Here is an 18378-nt window from a genome sequence, read left to right as displayed (position 1 = left end):
TGTTGTTATTGATTACTTGAAATGTAGCTAGTGTGAACTGAATTTTTTAATTAAATTTAATAGCTGCATGTATATTGGGCAATTCAAGCCTAGCTTGTATCTCTCATACAGTTTTCACGCTTGAAGTAGCGTAGAAATCCTTGATCAGACCACATATTTGGACAACTGTTTCTGTAGACCAGAGTTTTTTAGTGCCTGTAGAATATAAGCAATTTCAGAGTGAATATGGAAGGAGAGACCCTTTGATATTGGAGGAAAGGGAGTAGTAAAAGATAAGAAAAGGAAGTGTTCTTTTTATTTATTTATTTATTTTTTAAAGATTTTATTTATTTGACAGACAGAGATCACAAGTAGGCAGAGAAGCAGGCAGAGAGAGGAGGAAGCAGGCTCCCTGATGAGCAGAGAGCCTGATGCGGGGCTGGATCCCAGGACTCTGGGATCATGACCTGAGCCAAAGGCAGAGGCTTTAACCCACTGAGCCACCCAGGCGCCCCAGTGTTCTTTTTGTAAAGTAACTTTTTCCCCAGAAGTTAGTTATTCTAGATCCAAATCCTGAAATTGCAGCTGGCTACATTCTCAGTGAAAGTTCTTTGGTTCAAAATCTAGTGTTTAACTGTTGTCTATCACCAGAGATGATTTGCTACCTAGTATTTGGTTGGTCAAGGTTAGTGATATGATTAAGTTTGTATTTATGGAACAACTAGGTTAGTATAATGTTGCCACCTCGTCCTGGGTTCCAGTATAGACTCCTCCTATATAATTCGGTCACCGTCTTTAAGTTTTACAATTCTCTAGGCACAGATCTCTTTCAGTTAGATAAGATGCAAATGGTGGAGATTAGCAGGTAGGGTAGAGATTTCTCTTCATTCTAGTATCCCAAAAGGGGCAACGAGAAGTAGCACCTTCTGTTGTGTCTGTTGCATGATTTTGCTTGATCCAGCTTAAGGCCCAGATTTCTTGTGATTTCTTTTTGGTAGATTTCCTCTGCAGACCAGTGTGTATGATAAAGAGAAAGTGTGTGAGAGAAAGTGAGCCATGGATCAATAGTGTTTATGATTGATTGATTGATTTATTGGTGTCATAGTCTGGTCATCTTTTCTTTATATTTTGGATTTATGTTTTGAGCATTTTACAAATTTGAGGTTACCAAATCACTGCTCTTCTTCCTAGGCTGACTTTTGCATGACTGCTCATATATTTCAACGCTCAGCTCCACTAGTATACTATACATGTTAGGCGGCACACAGAAACTTAAAGAATTATCTGCGCACCCACCCCCCCTATCTCAGTCATCTTCCTCCTTTCCCCCTGCCCAAGAAAGGCCTGTCCGTTCATGTTTCCAACTCAAGTCTCAGTGAATAGAATCCTGTTGGTTTAGGATAATGGGAAGTGACAGGGCAAAGAATGGCACTGGCATTTATAGACATTTTTTACACAAGAGGCTGTAAATTGTCCCCTCCAACTCTTTGGACTATTTGAGGATAGAATGGCATGCCTTTTCTCATATAAGCCTCATGGTGACTATGGGCTGAGAAACCTCCCACCCCCTCAAACAAAACAAAACCCAGATAAATAATCTCTGCCTGGTTGGTTCTGATTGATCACCAGTTAGGTTTTCAGTCTTGTGCTTGACTGGTTGTTTTTATTATTTTGTTTTGTTTTTGTTTTTCCTTCTCTCTGTCAGTTTTTCCGTGCCTCCCAAGAGAAGTAGTGTTTGGGTTAGTCCTATTGGTGAAGGACAGGGCTTGGCTTGAAACATAAACTCATCTTTGAAAGGAGTGAGAGATGGATGGAGGGAATAGATGGGAAGCCAGCTCAGTTAGTAGGTGATGGTCATAGGACATTAGTTTTATAAAAACCAGATCTGAGTTAGGATGTAAACTGGTAATAGCTAATTTGGATTGTTTTGTTTTCATCTCCCCCCCCCCCCCCCCCGCCAAATTGGCATATTTGGGAAAGTGAAACTTGATACTTCAGGAAGTTATAGGACATCCAGCTAAGTAAGTATTACAAACAAAACAAAACCCAAGCCCAGGCACTAAGTAGAAAACGGAAATGTGGTTTATACTCTTTTCCCCCCCGCCCTGAGAATGTGAGGAGCATGTGTTACTGCTTCTTGGTTCTTGATTAGTAGTAGAAAATATAGGCATCTTTTATCCCTATTGACGTTAGTACATCTTCCCCACTTCTCTGCTGCAATATTATTGTGTTTCCCTATTTGTAGCTCATGTTAAGGTAACTATCCTAGTGAGTTATCATAAGGCCTATAAACAATAAAAGCTGCTTTTCCTGTGTTGTGATTTTATCAGTTTTCTTCCCTAATGATTGTGGTCTGTGTTATACAGACCTGTAAACCTATAAAAAGGTTAAAAAGTTAAATACCTCTTCATTGGTCATTATTTTGTTGTTGAGGCTGGTAGCTAGAAGATTGTTAGGTGGCTGCAATGATTTGTTTCAGGAACCTTTCATATAATTATAGATTTTTGTTCACCATTGCTTGGGGATGAACCACTTCAGAATGAGAGAGATATTGGACTTCCCTTGAATTTGAGGATCTTGTCACTGCAATCTGTTGAGATATCAAAGAAGCAGCTGTGACAGAGTCACTTCCAAGCACAGGAGAGCACCAGTATCTCCTAGCATACAGATTTTGCTGTGGCTAACTGATTGTGAGCTGGTCTCCATTCACTCTTCTGGAATGCATATTTGATTTTATCTAAATCCCTTCCACCATCTGAAATAAATGAAATGTTTGTTCTTCTCTTTCAGCAGTGGGTTTTGGTATAGAGGGATGTGGAGAGAACAACATTCATTCTATGGATTTAGAAGTTGGTCACCAACTTTCTCAGAGGGTTTATAATTGTTAAGAGTTTAGGTATGTGTGTATAAACCTTTTCCAAAGGAAGAACTGTGGGACAGCCATGCATAGGACATTGCCAACATGGTACCTACCGTAAGACCCTGAAGAACCATAAACCATGGTGAGGAGTTTGGCAGAATTTTTTTTACAGGGGTAGTGGTAGAAGATTTAGATCCCAAGAGAAGTTGGAGAAGTAGTCTGCTAAGTGGTTTTGGGTTCTTTTCCATCCAAAATACACTCAAGTAGCAGTACCTAGGCCAAGCACACCACTTAAGTCTCTATTCCCCTTTCTTATGCCCCATGAAACCAAGAGAAATGCACATAGTAGGATTGTAGTTGGGAAAAACTTTCATGTAGCTCTTCTTAGACATTTCATTGAGCAAGAGTTTGGGGGGAATATCCCCACCCCTCATCCTAGATTGTTGTTTTTTCTAAAAATGCTTCTTCCATTTGAAAAATTACTTCTCTTAACTTACATTTAACCAATAAGAAAAGGCAGTAAGAATGGGAGAGAGGTGTGTGTGTGTGTGTGTGTGTGTATGTGTGTGTGTATAGTAGATAGAGATAGCAGTTGAGACTGTCAAGATGAATTTCAGGAAGAGCTAAGATCCAAACCCATGTAGGTTTCAGCATTTCTTGCAGCATTTTGGGGCTCAACTAAAATTTAACCAGTCCTTTAAATCTTCTTCTAGTTAATAATGATTTGAAAATTAATATTTGGTCTTTTTCTGCCTTCTCTCCTCTAAGATAAAAACTGCTGTTTCTCCACCCGCCCATTGGAACAAACCTTGAGGGAGTGGTGAAGGAGCTGTTTAAAGAGGAAACAATAGGGAAAACTCTCTGACCTCAGTTTATCCCCTCATCTGGTTCTTCATTTGTCCCTGCTGAGGAACAGAACTTGTCTTTTGTCTGTAACACAAATACATCTTCACCTCCCTCCCTTCCCACTCCCCCCCACCACCCGCTCTTCTCACTCCCTTCTATTATAGTTCCAATCAATGATGTCATTATGTGTGCCATTCAACTGCTGTTGAGCCACTTGGCTATAGGAATTTGGAAGAGCAAAGAGGCAGAATGGAATTTTTCTCTGTCCTGCCTAGGGCTCTTGAAAATGTATTCTAATTTTAACTTGAGAAGTAAGAGTCAGGTTTTTCTTTGCTTAATTTCTTCTTCTGCCCTCCCACTCTATGTTCTAACCCTTAAACACAGTTTTTACTAGCTCTGTTTGAGGGAAAAAAATGTTAGGAATATAAATTGAACACCTTAAGAGGAAAAGCTTTAAAGATTTGTGCAAGCAAGATGAAAATTTTGATACCTTGTCAGGATTTATGTTGTTTTGCCCTGTTTATTGTAATCTGGGCCTTTGAGAAGTTTCTGGTAGAGGGTTATACTTCCCTAGGGTGTATGGTTGAAAACACTAAGGATCTTGGACCTTTTCATTTTATTTTTTTTTTACATGATTTTATACATCGAGTTTGAATCCAGAGAACTAGAAGAGGTAAGAAAGCTTGTAGTAAGAGAAAAATGCACTCTTTTCTGTCTCTCCTGTTCAAAATCCCACCCCCACTTAGGTCTTTGCATTCCTTCTTCTAACATGTCAGAACTGATGACTTTGATAAAAAAGTTTTATGCCTTTTTGTGGTCCCCCTGTAATCTTCTCCCTAGGAGTAAATACAGCCTGGAAAAGGAGGGGAATGAGTCTATTTCACTTTTAAATATATTTAGTTGCTTTTGCCAGCCAAGTTCTTGAGATGGGATCATTCTGAATGTCAGTTTTAAAAAAAAAAAGTTCCACTCATGGTACGTAAGATAAATAATTTTTAAAATTTATTTGTAAATATATCTGTATATCTAGTTGTATGTCTAATCTGGGGGTTACCAGTACCTGTGTCTAATTTGGGGATGACCCAATAACTGGCCTGGCTTTTCTAATTATAGCAATATCTAGTATCTCTGTCTGATTGCTCTCAGATACTCTCCCTGCCTATGGTGAAATGTGAGCCCACTTTCTGAATCCAAGTCTGTCCATTCTTCAGAATCTGTATGAGAGAAAAGAGAGTGGGTGGTTTTTTGTTTGTTTGTTTTTGTTTTTATGTGTGTGTTTTTTTGGTGTGTGTATTGCTAGTTTTGGGGCGGGACAGGTAAGAAGTTTTGGTATTCAAAGGTTCTTTGTGATGTGAGAGCTGTAGCAGTATAAGGATGTATAGGATGTATTTTAATACTTGAGAGGCTAACATTTAGCTAATAGTGTTCTTTGGGCTGACATTGATAAGAAGAAGTGACCTTTTATTTTTGAAAATTTTAGGTTCATGTGGTGCCTGGGTGGTTCAGTCAGTTGAGTGTTCTGCCTTTGGCTCAGATCGTGATCCCAGGACAGGATTGAGCTCCTCATTGGGCTCCCTGTGCGCACTCGCTCTCTCTCTCTCTTCCTCAGATAAATAAGTAAAATCTTAAAAAAAAAAAAAAAAGAAAGAAAGAAAGAAAATATATGTAGGTTCAATTCAAGTAAAGTTTTTTCAAGTAAAATTTAAAAATTACATGGCAGTTCATTTTCTTACATATTCATTATTAATAGCAAAGTTGCTTTTCATGTCTGATAGCCATAGGAGATGAGATAAAATCCAGTAGTATTTTAGAGATAGGAATGGGGATGAGGCAGGGCATCAGATTGGGAGATATTTTATAGGGGGACATTTGCTTGTAATGTTTGCAAACTAGCAAAGGCCCTGTTTTGTTTTGTTTTGTTAAGTTTTTTTATTTTTTTAAGTAATCTCTGCCCCCAACCTGGGGCTTGGACTTAAAACCCTGAGGTGGTCATATGCGCTGCTGACTGAGCCAGCCAGGCACTGCGAAAGCCCATGTTTTTAATAAAATTTGAGGTGTCTTGTTAAGATCTAGAAAATGTTAACTCCTTTCACCCCACCCCTTTCCTTTGTTACTATTTTCTCAAATTTTTTAAATAGTATTTTAACCACATTTTACCTTCTCATACCGAGAGCAGACTCTTAGGACAGAAATGGAAATGTATTTTCAAGATATTCTGCACTTGAAATTCGTATCAGACACTGAATCCTTAAATCCCTAGCAGTGAAGATGTGTTACTGGGAAAGATACTGTGTTTGAAATGCTTGCTGTCTGGATTTTAAAAAAACATGGGTGAGGAGTTCATTGAGGTATAGAGTAGAGGAGGCAGTTATAGAATTTTCACTACCATATTCATGCTTAGGTATGAGGTAGTTGAGGAAGTACAACTAGAAGTGAAGAGAGCTGTAAGATCAGAGAGGCCTTATGTGATGGACCTCTTTAGTGCTCTGTTAAAGTGAATGAGCAAAACACAAGCCCTAAGACAAATCCTATCTGTTCTTTCTGATCTCTACCTTGTTGATATTCCCCCGTGTACTCTGTATCAGTTCTGCAGTGGGAAAAACAAACAAACAAACCACCTTTGTGTGCTTGAACCTAGTTGACTGTGTGCCCCGCCCCCCATACCTGAAGTTTTCCCTGATCTTGTTTTGGCATGTTTTTCCTATATTGAACTCCCTTGTCAAAGAGTCTCTCTGTTCCTCTACTTGAATTCTATGAAGGCAAGCAATACAGGTGTGTTTCATAGAGCCAGTTGTCATTTCTTCATAGTTTTCTTTTCCCCTTCTCATCCCTGTGGCTGAGATACCCTATTTGTAGGGAGCATAAACTTTTTGGAAGGCCCCAAGTGCTTTGGGGGGAAACTGGAGTGGAGTAGCAACTTTGCTTGGACTTGGTGAGATTGATTGATTGATTGATTGATTGATTTTTTGGGCTGTGCTTTCTCAAAGCCATTTGCAATTGTTCCCAACTATAGCAGCACATAAGGGTCACCAGGGGGCCCTTTTTAAAATACATCTCCCTAAGCTTTTCCTTTTGAGATTCAGATTTATTAGTTTGGGTGAAACCAGAAATCTTCATTTTAAAAAAATATTACAGGTGGGTCTCCTGGCTGGCTCAGTTGGTAGACCATGAGACTTGGGTCTTGAGTTCGAGCCCCGTACTGGGCATAGAGCTTACATTAAAAAACAGGTAGATATAGATATATTTTACAGGTGAAAAGAACCTGCTTTCCTAGTGCTCACTGTAATTTCTGAATGCTTAGGTAACTGTCCTCCTTCATTCTCATATATTTGGTTAAGATAGCATATACCTCCCTTCAAAGTTTTTAGCTTCCCTCTACTGACTTCTTGACATTTTTGGTAGCTCTGCATCGCTTATCCTTAAAAGCAGCAGCTTCCTGGCTTTTAAGGGAGGGAGGTGGGGACTTTTAATAGAAACTTGGTTTCCGGGGGTCTCAAGTGTAAAGCCTTCATTTCCTCCACCTGCTTTGCTTTGTCCTACAATCAGCTAGAGCAAGACCGAGACGACCTCCTCTGGGGTTGGAGAGGAATGGGGGTGGGGGAAGGAGCTTGTTTTGGAGAAGGAGAAAAAGTGTTGGGAGCTAGTGACTGAGAACAGTGTTTGGTTCTGAGCTGATTGTGTTTTGGGGCTTTAAATCCTGTAAAGATAAAGGAGATACAGTTCCTGGCCGTCTCTAAATCTCATGTAGCTTTAAAGTTCCTGGCACCCTGATGGCCCTAGAAAGTTGATTCTGATCTCACAGTTAAAATTTTTGAGAGTAGGTAAGATGGTTTTATTGGGAGATAGATTTTTTGTTACGTGTGTGGGAGTGTTAGAGTGTCTCTTTACTATCTATGTGCTAAAATGGCATACCTTTTACTAGTCCATCCTTTTGCTTTTGTCTTGCTTAGTTAAGGCTCTGTGCATTAGTTTTTAGGACCACCTCATGTTCCTTGGTCTGGCTGACATAAAGGCTCAGGAATAAACTTGTTCACATGAATTTCAGAAACTGGGGCAGGGAGGTGACAGCTGTGTGTTTAAGCATTGCAGTGTTTCTGAGAGAAAAACCATCAGTTGCTGTCATTCACCCTGAGAGTATAAAATTGGAAGCCCACTTACCCTGGAGTGTTTCATAACCTTTACCTCAGGGAGTCAAGGACATATCATTATTAATCTACCATCGCCTGAAAACCCCCAGCCTCTGCTTTTCATCCTGCCATCAGTCATGTAGCAGTGAGTCAGAAAAGTGACCATAAAGCTCCATCCTCCTCATTTTGCCTCACTGTTTTACATTTCCTTGGAAAATCAGACTGGCCTGAGTACTATTAACATCTTCATATCGTTAATTCATTTATAAAAGGAAACAGTTAGAGGCACTTGGGTGGCTCATTCGTTAGACATCTACACTTTGATTCAGGTCGTGATCCCAGGGTCCTGGGATCGAGCCCCATATTGGGCTTCTTGCTTAACGGGAAGCCTGCTTCTCCCTCTCCCAGTCACCCTGTTTGTGTTCCCTCTCTGTCTGTCAAATAAATAAATAAAATCTTAAAAAAATATAAAGGGGTGCCTGGGTGACTCAGTCGTTAAGTGTCTGTCTTCAGCTCAGGTCATGATCCCAGGGTCCTGGGATTGAGCCCCACATCAGGCTCCCTACTCAGCAGGAAGCCTGCTTCTCCCTCTCCCACCTTCCTGCTTGTGTTCCCTCTCTCAATTTCTCTCTGTGTGAAATAAATAAATCTTAAAAAAAAAAAAAATAAAAGGGACAGTTAACTTGTGGTTTTTGTAAAATGTGACCATCTTAGCTCACTAACAGTCTCTTTCCCATCATTCCAGGAGAAAGACTTCTGAGAAAATAACTGTTAAAGTGGGGTAAATAAAGTGGCAGAGTTTAGGTCTTGATGGACATATACAGCAGACTCTTACACTGAAGAGTGTTGAATGTGAAGAGTAGCTGTCATTAAAACAGCCATATGAGGGGGTGCCTGGATGGCTCAGTTGGTTCAAGCCTTCCGTTGGGCTCCACATTGGGCCTGGAGTCTACTTGAAGCAAACAGACAAGACAAAAAAAAAAAAAAAACAAAAAAAACAAACAACAACAACAACAAAAAACAGTTATAGGGACACCTGGGTGGCTCATTCGGTTAAGTTTCTGCCTTTCTCCCAGGATCATGGGAGTCCCGGACTGAAGTCCTGCATCAGGCTTCCTGCTCAGCGGGGCGTCTGGTGCTTCTTCTCCCCCAGCTTGTGCCTTCTCATTCTTTCTTTCTCCCAAATAAATAAATAAAATATTTTAAAAACCAAAACACCAGTTATAGGAGAACACCCAGCTCCAACTCATAGCAGTACCTGAGTTGAGCTTCCCTGAAGTGCTCTTTTCTGCTTATAAGGATATCTCTCACTGAATTTTTTAGATTGTAATTTCTTTTTCTTACACATGTGTAAGGAGGGATGATGAGTGATTGAGCTGTTGCACTGACCAGGAAGAATGTCTGGCTTGGTTAATTCTTTTGGTCTCCTCTGAGAATAGTGAGGATATCTCATATTTAAATTCAGTAAGTACTTCAGCTTTGGGTTTTGGGAATTATAGTTTCTTAAATAAGCCTAAGTTACATTTGGGCCACTGCTTTGTTTTTCCTAGTTTCCTTTTTTTTTAAAGATTTTATTTACTTAATTGACAGAGAGATCACAAGTAGGCAGAGAGGCAGGCACAAATGGGTAGAGGGGAAGCAGACTCCCCGATGAGCAGAGAGCCCCATGCGGGCTCTCCTGATCCCAGGACTCTGGGATCATGACCTGAGCTGAAGGCAGGGGCCCAACCCACTGAGCCACCCAGGTGTCCCCCTCCTTTTTTTTTTTTAAGATTTTGTTTTTTTAAAGATTTATTTTTGCATTTTAGAGAGAGCGCACAAACGGGAGGGGAGAGGGAGAGAATCTCAAGCAGACTCCACTGTGAGCACAGAGCAAACATGGGACTGGATCTTGCGACCCTGAGATTGTGACCTGAGCCAGAACCAAGAGTCAATCAGATGCTTAACCAACTCTGCCACCCAGGCACCCCTGATTTTTTTTTTTTTTTTTTTTTTTTTTTAAGATTTGATTTATTTATTGGGGGATAGGCAGAGGAAGAAGAGGAGAGAGAATCTCAAGCCAAGAGCCTAAGGCAGGGCTGGATCCCAGGACCCTGAGATCATGACCTGAGCCAAAATCAAGAGTTGAACGCTTAACTGACTGAGCCACCCAAGTGCCTATAAGATTTTATTTTTTTAAGTAATGTCTACAACCCTCATGGGTCTTGAACTAACAACCCTGATAACAAGAGTGTACACTCTACTGACTGAGCCAGCCAGGCACCCCCTCCTAGTTTCTTTTTATGATCCAGCGTGGCACTGGTAATAAAATTGAAAAAGGTGTATGTTTTCAGTACATAGCCCATGGAGTGCTAAGTAAATCAAAGTAGGCTCCTCTTGGCAGAGCAAATAACCCTCGCACACTAAGTTTGGAGTGGTGTTCTTTATTGTTTATTTATTTTATTCTTTATTGTTCTTTTACAGGATAAGACCAGTAAGTTTTGAAAAATGTTCTCTTGAATTTTTGTCTTGAAGAAGCAAGTTGGGTTTGGAGGATAACAAAGCCACAGTCTACTCCCATCTTGGGTAGAGATCTAATCCTTGGAACTCTTTGCCATAGAACAAAACAGTCAGTTTAGAAAGTAACTGTGACGTTCAGGCTGCCAGTTGTTGTAGCTGATCTTCCATTTGGGACTTAATTCCTGGCTACAGCGTATATGCCTTGGAAACCATTGACAAGAGTCCTTAATTTAAAATTTCTAGGGGCTTCTGGGTGGCTTAATCATTAAATGTCTGCCTTTGGCTCTGGTCATGGTCTCGGGTCCTAGGATCGAGCCCTCTATCAGGCTCCCTGCTCGGCAGAAAGCCTGCTTCTCCCTCTCCTACTCCTCCTGCTTGTGTTCCCTCTCTTGCTGTCTTTTTCTCTGTCAAATAAATAAAATCTTCGTTAAAAAAATAAAATTTCAAATGATAACTTGGTACTTCCTTCCCCTCTCTTTTTCTTTCTTGGGGGTACTGAAGTATTTTTTAATTAATCCCATTATATTTAGAGAGGAGTAAGTTCTTAAGGGACCAGCAGCAACCCTGTAACTAACTGTACTTCATCTTCTAAGTTTCTGCCTTGGGATCTAGGTGTTGGATCCTTGTCTTTGGATCTCACCTCAGTACTTCTCTCTCACCTTAATACATCTGGCTAATAGAAAATATTTTCAAAACTGCTTGCCAGAGGCAGGCCACACATTTGGCTCCAAATTTTATAGCTGTCAGAAGAAAGAGGAGAGCAGTTAAAAGTGTTTATAGTGATTCACAGAGTTGGGAAGATGAAAACTTAAAATTTGCTCAGCAAAACCATAATTACATGTGGGGACCAGAAAGAAGATATCCCTGTGGGTCCTCATAATGCAGTAATGTAATGAACAGGGGCTCCTGGGTGGCTCAGTTGGTTGAGCATCTGCCTTCCACTCAGGTCGTGATTCCGCAGTTCCGGGGTCAAGCCCCCCATCAGGCTCTCCACTCAGCTGGGTGTCTGTTTCTCCTGCTCCCTCTGTGATCTCTCTCACTTTCACTCTCTCTCAAATAAATAAAATCTCTTTTAAAAAAAACAAAACCTTAAAAAAAAGTAATGAACAATGGCATGCATCTTTACTTTTACTCAGTCTTAAATTTGTAAGTCCCATGAGGTTAAGGATCTTTGTCTTACTCCTCTCTTATTCCCCATGCCAGAATAGTTGCCTAACCTAAGGAAGACACTCAGTGGATATTTGAAAGACTAGTGGATGAATGGATTAATTTTGAATGGATTAATGGTTTAATTTAAAATGTTGATGGGAGCAGATGTCTATAACTCATTGAAAGCAATTCTTCAGGGGCCTTTAGAGTACCTTAAATTGGATCTGCAGAGTTAGAGTTTGGATCCTTGCTCTGTTCCCTTGAATATTACCTAGATTTTTTTTTTTTTTTTGTCATTATTAGTTTGATGAAATCAGTAAAGCCTAGCAGCATATTTTTTTTTTTTTTACAGTTTCATAAGCAGAAGGTGGTTTAATAGTACCACTGGTGGAGATGATTATGGTTTTGGCTGGTTTCTTATTCTGCCACACTTTACCCCTAAATCTGCTCATCAGTCCAAATACTTATTTGCCTTTCCGCTAATGGGAATTTCCTTGTATTGGTAATGAGTCTGATTCTTACCTACTTTTTTTTTTTAACTTTTTATTTATTTATTCATTCAAGTAATTGCTAACAAAACATGGGGCTCAGATTTCACAACCCTGAGATCAAGAGTTGCATGCTCTTCCCACTGAGTCAGCCAGGCATCCCAAGATTCTTACCTACTTTTGATGACTTTTTTTGTGTGTGTGTGTGTTTCAGAGGTAGAATTTAGTGATTCATCAGTTGCATATAACACCAGTGCTTTTATTACAAGTGCCCTCGTTAATGCCCATTACCCAGTTATCCCTTTCCACACCCACCTTCCCTCCAGCAACCCTCAAGTTTGTTTGCTAGGATTCAGCATTTCTTCGGATTTGTGTCCCTTGTCCCTCTCAGTTTTCATCTTGTTTTATTTTTCCTTCCCTTCCCCTATGTTCATCTTTTGTTTCTTAAATTCCACATGAGTAAAACTATATGGTATTTGTCTTTCTCTAACTTACTTCATGTAGTGTTATATCCTCTAATTCTATCTGTGTTGTTGCATATGGCAAGATTTCATTCCTTTTGATGGTTGAGTAATATTCCTTCATAGATAAGCACACCACATCCATTCTTTTCTTTCTTTCTTTCTTTCTTTTTTTTAAAGATTTTATTCAGTTGAAACAGAGGGAGACAGCACAAACAAGGGGAAAGATGGAGAGGGAAGGGGACCGAGCAGACTCCCCGCTGAGCAGGGAGCCCCATGCAGGGCTCAATCCCAGGATCCAGAGATCATGACCTGAGCGGAAGGCGGACACTTAACTGACTGTGCACCTAGATGCCCCTTGATGCCTTTGCTTCTAATGTAGAAGCTTAGCTTCAGAATTTTGTTGGTGGTTTCATACTCTGTTTCAAAGACCAGGAGGAAGGTTGCAGTAGAAATCCTCGCTGCCATTTATTGAGGAGCTTTGTGAGAACCCCTTTATTCTGAGCTGCAGTTTCACACGTGTGATTTGTGTCTTGGGGCAGCCTTGAACATCTCAGTCTTTTCCTGCATCGAGCACTGTTTTCTTTATGTTGCTTGAGGATTTTTCCAAATATGAAAGGGAAACAAGGAGAAAAGTGAACTTGAAAGTTGAAGACGTTGTCTGAAGAGCTCAGTTTAGAATGATCTTATTCCAAGATGGGAAATACAGTGATAGGATTCATGGGGGGTACTTGGCTTTATTAAATATACGTTCTGCTTTCCATCCTGTGCTTTGAATATGGGTACTCTCCTCTTCTGCACAACTCTCTCATTTTTACCAATGATCTTCTAAAAAGAAAAACAAGGCAGCTATTGGGAGATAGGAGGATTATGTATGCTGAAATTACTGATGTCAGTTGGGTTGCTATTTAGATCTTGAGTGAGAGGACGGACAAGTGAAGTATATGGATCGATCTGAACATCCAAGGCCTGGGTTTAGTCAGTGAGGACGGGTTCCTCCTCTGGTTTTAAATGCAGGTTGTATGTTTTGAAGAGTTTCCACTTGATAGGAAATAAGGGCACTTCAGATTCCAGCACTGTTCTTCCCACACAGGAGCATACATGGGAAGAAAAAAAATATTTGCTGGTGGTTAAGGGATCGCAGGAGGGAAGTGGAGGAGGAATGAAAAAGGGAAAGGTTTGCAAATGCATGACACTGAGCTAGAGGGGTCAGTGCTGCCTGCAGATGCACAACCCCATTTGTGCACTTGAGCATGGCCTGAGGGAGCATTGGCCTGATGAATGCAGAGAGAGATGCGTTTTGATCGAGGTAATTTCCCTCAGATGGGTCTCACCATCCCATGAATCAAAACCTGTCAGCAAGGAGCTAAAGATGGAGTGAAGTTTATTGTACGTTTGTTTCCATGCGACACCGTCACGCTAGAAGGGTCAAGTGAGAGAGATCATTAGAACTGTGTTGATTTACTGGGCCTGTTGTGCACTTTCCCTCCAGGGCAAGGGGGAAAGAAGCTTTAGGAGGGAAGCTGAGGGGCTCTGGGTGGGGAGGGAAGGGCAGGCATGCACAAAATAAATAAAACCCTCACTGGCCTCTGCGTGTGAAGGGTGGGTAGGCTGTTTGTAGGGGGGTGGGAGGATCTGTATTGTTTTGTTTTGTTTTCTTTTCTTTTCTTTTCCCTAGAGACCCTGGTAGATTTGCAGCAGATGCTCTGCCTGGATGTCCAGGAGAGACACCAAAGGTCTGATTAAAAAGGAAAGCTCATGGAGAACTCTCTGATCCTAGCCTTAGTGGCTAGAGACGTGTACCGTCTCTCCTTCCCTCCCTCTATCTTTCCTCACCTTTGAGCTGAAAAAGAAGCACAGAAAATTTAATTTGGAAGTCAAAATCCTGTTTCAGGTTGTAGCAAAATAAAGAACCAGAGAAAAGGCTGTCCCACACATTCTAAATAGACATAAGCTTTGTGATGAGATTTGTGTAGGGAGTGGCCCCAGGGTTTGTGCTGAAACACACACACACACACACACACACACACACACACGAAACCAGCTGGGTTTTGAAAGTACCATCTCCGTCTCTCTGATTTGAACTGGCTGAAATAACACTACCTCTGAATTGAATGAAAATAAGTATGTAGTAGTAGTTCAGCAATATAAAGGTCTAGTTCAGCCTTTCCTCAAGAAGGATATGGGATGCTCCTTTTATTACTCCTAACACTGTGCTTGGCCTGGAGACTTAGTGAAATGGAGATATTTCACCTAGAATATGCTCTAGAGATTCTCATTTTGAGTGTTCCATTTTTATCTCTTACTCACTTTATCTTAATGGTGGTAGACAAACTAAAGAAAGCTTTTCCTAGTTACTATATGAGGGCTGTGTTTCATTGGAAACCTTCCTAATTCTTTTATTACAGTTCAACAGATGGAATAGCCAGTTGGCAAAATTAGAAACAAATTCATTAGAGGAAATCTTTAGTGTAAGATTACAGACTGGAGTCTTTTCCCTAGATCCCAGATAGTTACAAAGTGGAGGTATACAGAAAGGGGGTGGGATCCTAGCATTGACCCAGGTTATTTGAGTGATACGGAAGTTGTTGAACTAGTTTTACAGCTACCTTTGGCTAAGGATCCTTGCGATCCTCTTCCTTTGGGAATTAAGCACTTCTTCCATTCTGCTTTTATTTTTCCAAGGAAAGGGTTGTGTGAGATACCTGAGGAGATGGTAGAGCTAAGAAAGTGGATTCTTGAGTAAAATGTCCTGGGTCCCATTCCTGGCTCTCTGCCACTTACTATTTGTGAGACTTTGAGCGGGTTACTTAATTTCTCCAAGTTTCTATTTTCTTATCTGTGAAATGAGTTTAGTCATAGTACCTACTATATATGTCATAGTGCCTGCTATGTTTGAGATTATTAGAAGAAGTAAATGAGGAGTATCTGGTTGCCTCAGTTGGAAAAGCGTGTGACTCTTGATCTTGGGGTCATGAGTTCAAGCCCCACATTGGGTGTAGAGATTAATAAAAAGATAAACAAATGAATAAACTTAAATAAGTAAATGAGATATTTCATGTAAAAAACTTCATACAGTACCTGGCACAAAGCAGACACTCAGATGTTAGTGACTATAATATTATCATCATTATTTTAATTTCTGATTATAAAAAACAAGAATACATTTGGGGGGGTGCCTTGGTGGCGCAGTCGATGAAGTGTCCAACTCTCGATTTTTTTTTTTTTTAAAGATTTTATTTATTTATTTGACAGAATGAGACAGTAAGAGAGAGAACTCAAACAGGGGAAGTGGGAAAGGGAGAAGTAGACTTCCTGCCAAGCAGGGAGCCCGATGCAGGGCTCAATTCCAGGACCCTGGGGTCATGACCTGATCCAAAGGCAGACGCCCAACCATTGAGCCACCCAGGCACCCCGATTTTTTTCTTTAAGATTTTATTTATTTGGAAGAGTGAGCCAGAGAGAGAGAGAGAGGAACAGGGGGAGAAGCAGATTCTCCTCTGAGCAGGGAGCCTGACTTGGGCTCTGTCCTGGTACTCCCTGATCATGACCTGAGGTGAAGGCAGACACTTAACTGACTGAGCCCCCGACTCTTGATTTTTGACTCAGATCACGATCTCGGGATCCTGGGATCGAGTCCTGCATTGGGTTATGTACTCAGTGGGGAATCTGCTTTAGAATTCTCTCTCTCTCTCTCTCTCTCTCTCTGTCCCCCCAGTTTCAAACTGTTGAGAGCCTTCTGTGACTTTGCTGGGCATTCATAATGTTTGGCTTTCTTTGTACATTCTTCAGAAATACCACTCTGGCCTCTTTGTCTTCCATCTATTGGCAAGTAAATGGAATGTGTAAGCAGTGTTCAAAAATAGTTTGGGTGCCTTCTACCAACATTTTATTTTCACGTGTTACCCATTTAAGCCTCAATGTTCCATATCTCTGAACTATTAGAATTTCTGCTGAAATTTGTTGTATTTGTTGTGGGTAGTTCTTATGTTTTCTTGACTCCGTGTCTCTTATGATTATTGAAGCCCTACTTAAAATTAAGTTTTTAGTCGTTCTGAGGGCCAGCATACTGTATGCTTCCTTAATCAGTTTCCTGTCTATTTTTTTGTGTGGTGATCCTTAGTTTTTGGCACAAGGTTGGCTGGTATATTGTAACCATTAAGTTATAATTTCATCTCGTGAGTGGAGGCTAGCTTGTTTCAATTCTTTTCTTTGTCCCCAAATAGTCTGAAGATGATGAGAAGCTGAAAAAGAGGAAGGAGCGATTTGGGATTGTTACAAGTTCAGCCGGAACAGGAACCACAGAGGATACAGAGGTAAAATATACCTAGAGTGCTTCATAGAGCCCTTTCTTGAAAGGAAGTGAGGGTGAAGAAACATTATTTTCCTGGCCTGCTTCTTAAGTGCCCAGATAATAAGATCTTTTTGTTCTTTGCTTTATATCTGTTCTCTGGGTAAAATAGCCACACTGAATTCCATCAGTATACTTAATTTGGTGTTAGAGCCATTTAGCCTGGAAATGAGCACAAAATTTGGAATCACAAAAGCTTGGGTTTAAAAAGTGACTCTGCCACTTCGTATTACTTACAAGTTATGTCAGTTCTCTGAGCCTGTTTCATCATCTGGGATATGAGATAATACCTACCTCAAAGTGGTATTTTATTTTATTTTATTAAAGATTATTTATTTATTTATTTATTTGACAGAGAGAGAGAGAGAGAGAGAGAGATCGATCATAAGTAGGCAGAGAGGCAGGCAGAGAGGAGGAAGCAGGCTCCCTGCTGAGCAGAGAGCCCGATGCGGGGCTCGATCCCAGGACCCCGAGATCATGACTTGAGCCGAAGGCAGAGGCTTAACCCACTGAGCCACCCAGGCGCCCCCAAAGTGGTATTTTAAACATGAAATTATTCTATGTAAAAAGGGATGATACTATGTAAAATGCTAGACACAAAGCCTGTCTATTACATTTGGTAAGTAGCAGTGTCTCTGATTATCTGCTAGCCATATTTCTTTGATCATTTAATGAAGGCTTGTCCAACTCAGACACAAGTATAGTTGTGCCTAACTCCCCTCTGGAATACCTCAATGGATTCAAAAGAGATTTCTTATTCTTATCACTTTATCTATAACTCGTTTCTTAAATGAAAGAGTGGCTTTTTTTATTTTGTTTTTGTTGTTTGTTTTGTGTTTTTTTGTTTTATTGTTGTTGTTTTTAAAAGATTTGTGTTTGTCTATATCCCAGCTTCCTCTGGAGTAACTCACATTAACTGAGACCCTGAGCATTGGCAAGACTACTCAGAGGTTTGACAGACAGTATTGATTCCAATATTGATTTGGTGATTTAAGAGTATATCTATAATAGGGGCTGCTGGCTCATTCGGTAGAGAATGTGACTCTTGATCTTGGGGTTGAGAGTTCTAGCCCCATGTTGGGCATAGAGATTACTTGGAGCCGGGGGCAGTGAGTATTTATGATGTCACCTAAGGTGTACATAAAGAAGAGTTGAAATAGGGGCGCCTGGGTGGCTCAGTGGGTTAAAGCCTCTGCCTTCGGCTCAGGTCATGATCTCAGGGTCTTGGGATCGAGCCCCACATTGGGCTCTCTGGTCAGCAGGGAGCCTGCTTCCCTTCCTCTCTCTCTGCCTGCCTCTCTGCCTACTTGTGATCTCTGTCAAATAAATAAATAAAATCTTAAAAAAAAAAAAAGAAAGAAAAAGAAATAGTGAATATGTTTAGAATTCTGAAAATTTCTTGAGTGGTGAAGAATTTGCTGTATTCTTTCTTCCTTTAAATATACCTCTGGAGATGGCTTTTGCTTGTTTTGTTTTAAAATAGTCTCCATGCCCAGCATGGGGCTTGAACTCAAGATCCTGATTTCAGAAGTTGCATGCTATACCAACTGAGCCAGCCAGGCAGCCCTGGAGATGAACTTTGAAAATCTATTACCTCACACACTCAGAATCTTATGAA

At 40.6% G+C, this 18378-nt stretch overlaps 1 protein-coding gene across 3 annotated transcripts in view; it reads left to right on the top strand.

Moving 5' to 3' along the window:
• Positions 1–18378, top strand: part of SARNP (SAP domain containing ribonucleoprotein) — a 43601-nt gene that overhangs the window by 23546 nt on the left and 1677 nt on the right. For 2 of the 3 annotated variants that reach the window (XM_032874400.1, XM_032874402.1), the window contains one exon: positions 16636–16725. In XM_032874400.1, the coding sequence (XP_032730291.1) occupies positions 16636–16725 (90 nt within the window). Of the gene's footprint in view, positions 1–10275; positions 10286–14087; positions 14407–16635; positions 16726–18378 lie in introns of those variants that run through there. The other variant, XM_032874401.1, reaches the window with a different exon arrangement.

The sequence above is a fragment of the Lontra canadensis genome, unplaced genomic scaffold (genome assembly GCF_010015895.1).
Source record: "Lontra canadensis isolate GAN:19392208 unplaced genomic scaffold, GSC_riverotter_1.0 scaffold53, whole genome shotgun sequence".
In the NCBI taxonomy this organism is placed as follows: Eukaryota; Metazoa; Chordata; class Mammalia; order Carnivora; family Mustelidae; genus Lontra; species Lontra canadensis.
Note: the sequence above shows the minus strand (reverse complement) of the source record. Positions and strands in the feature narration are given on the sequence as shown.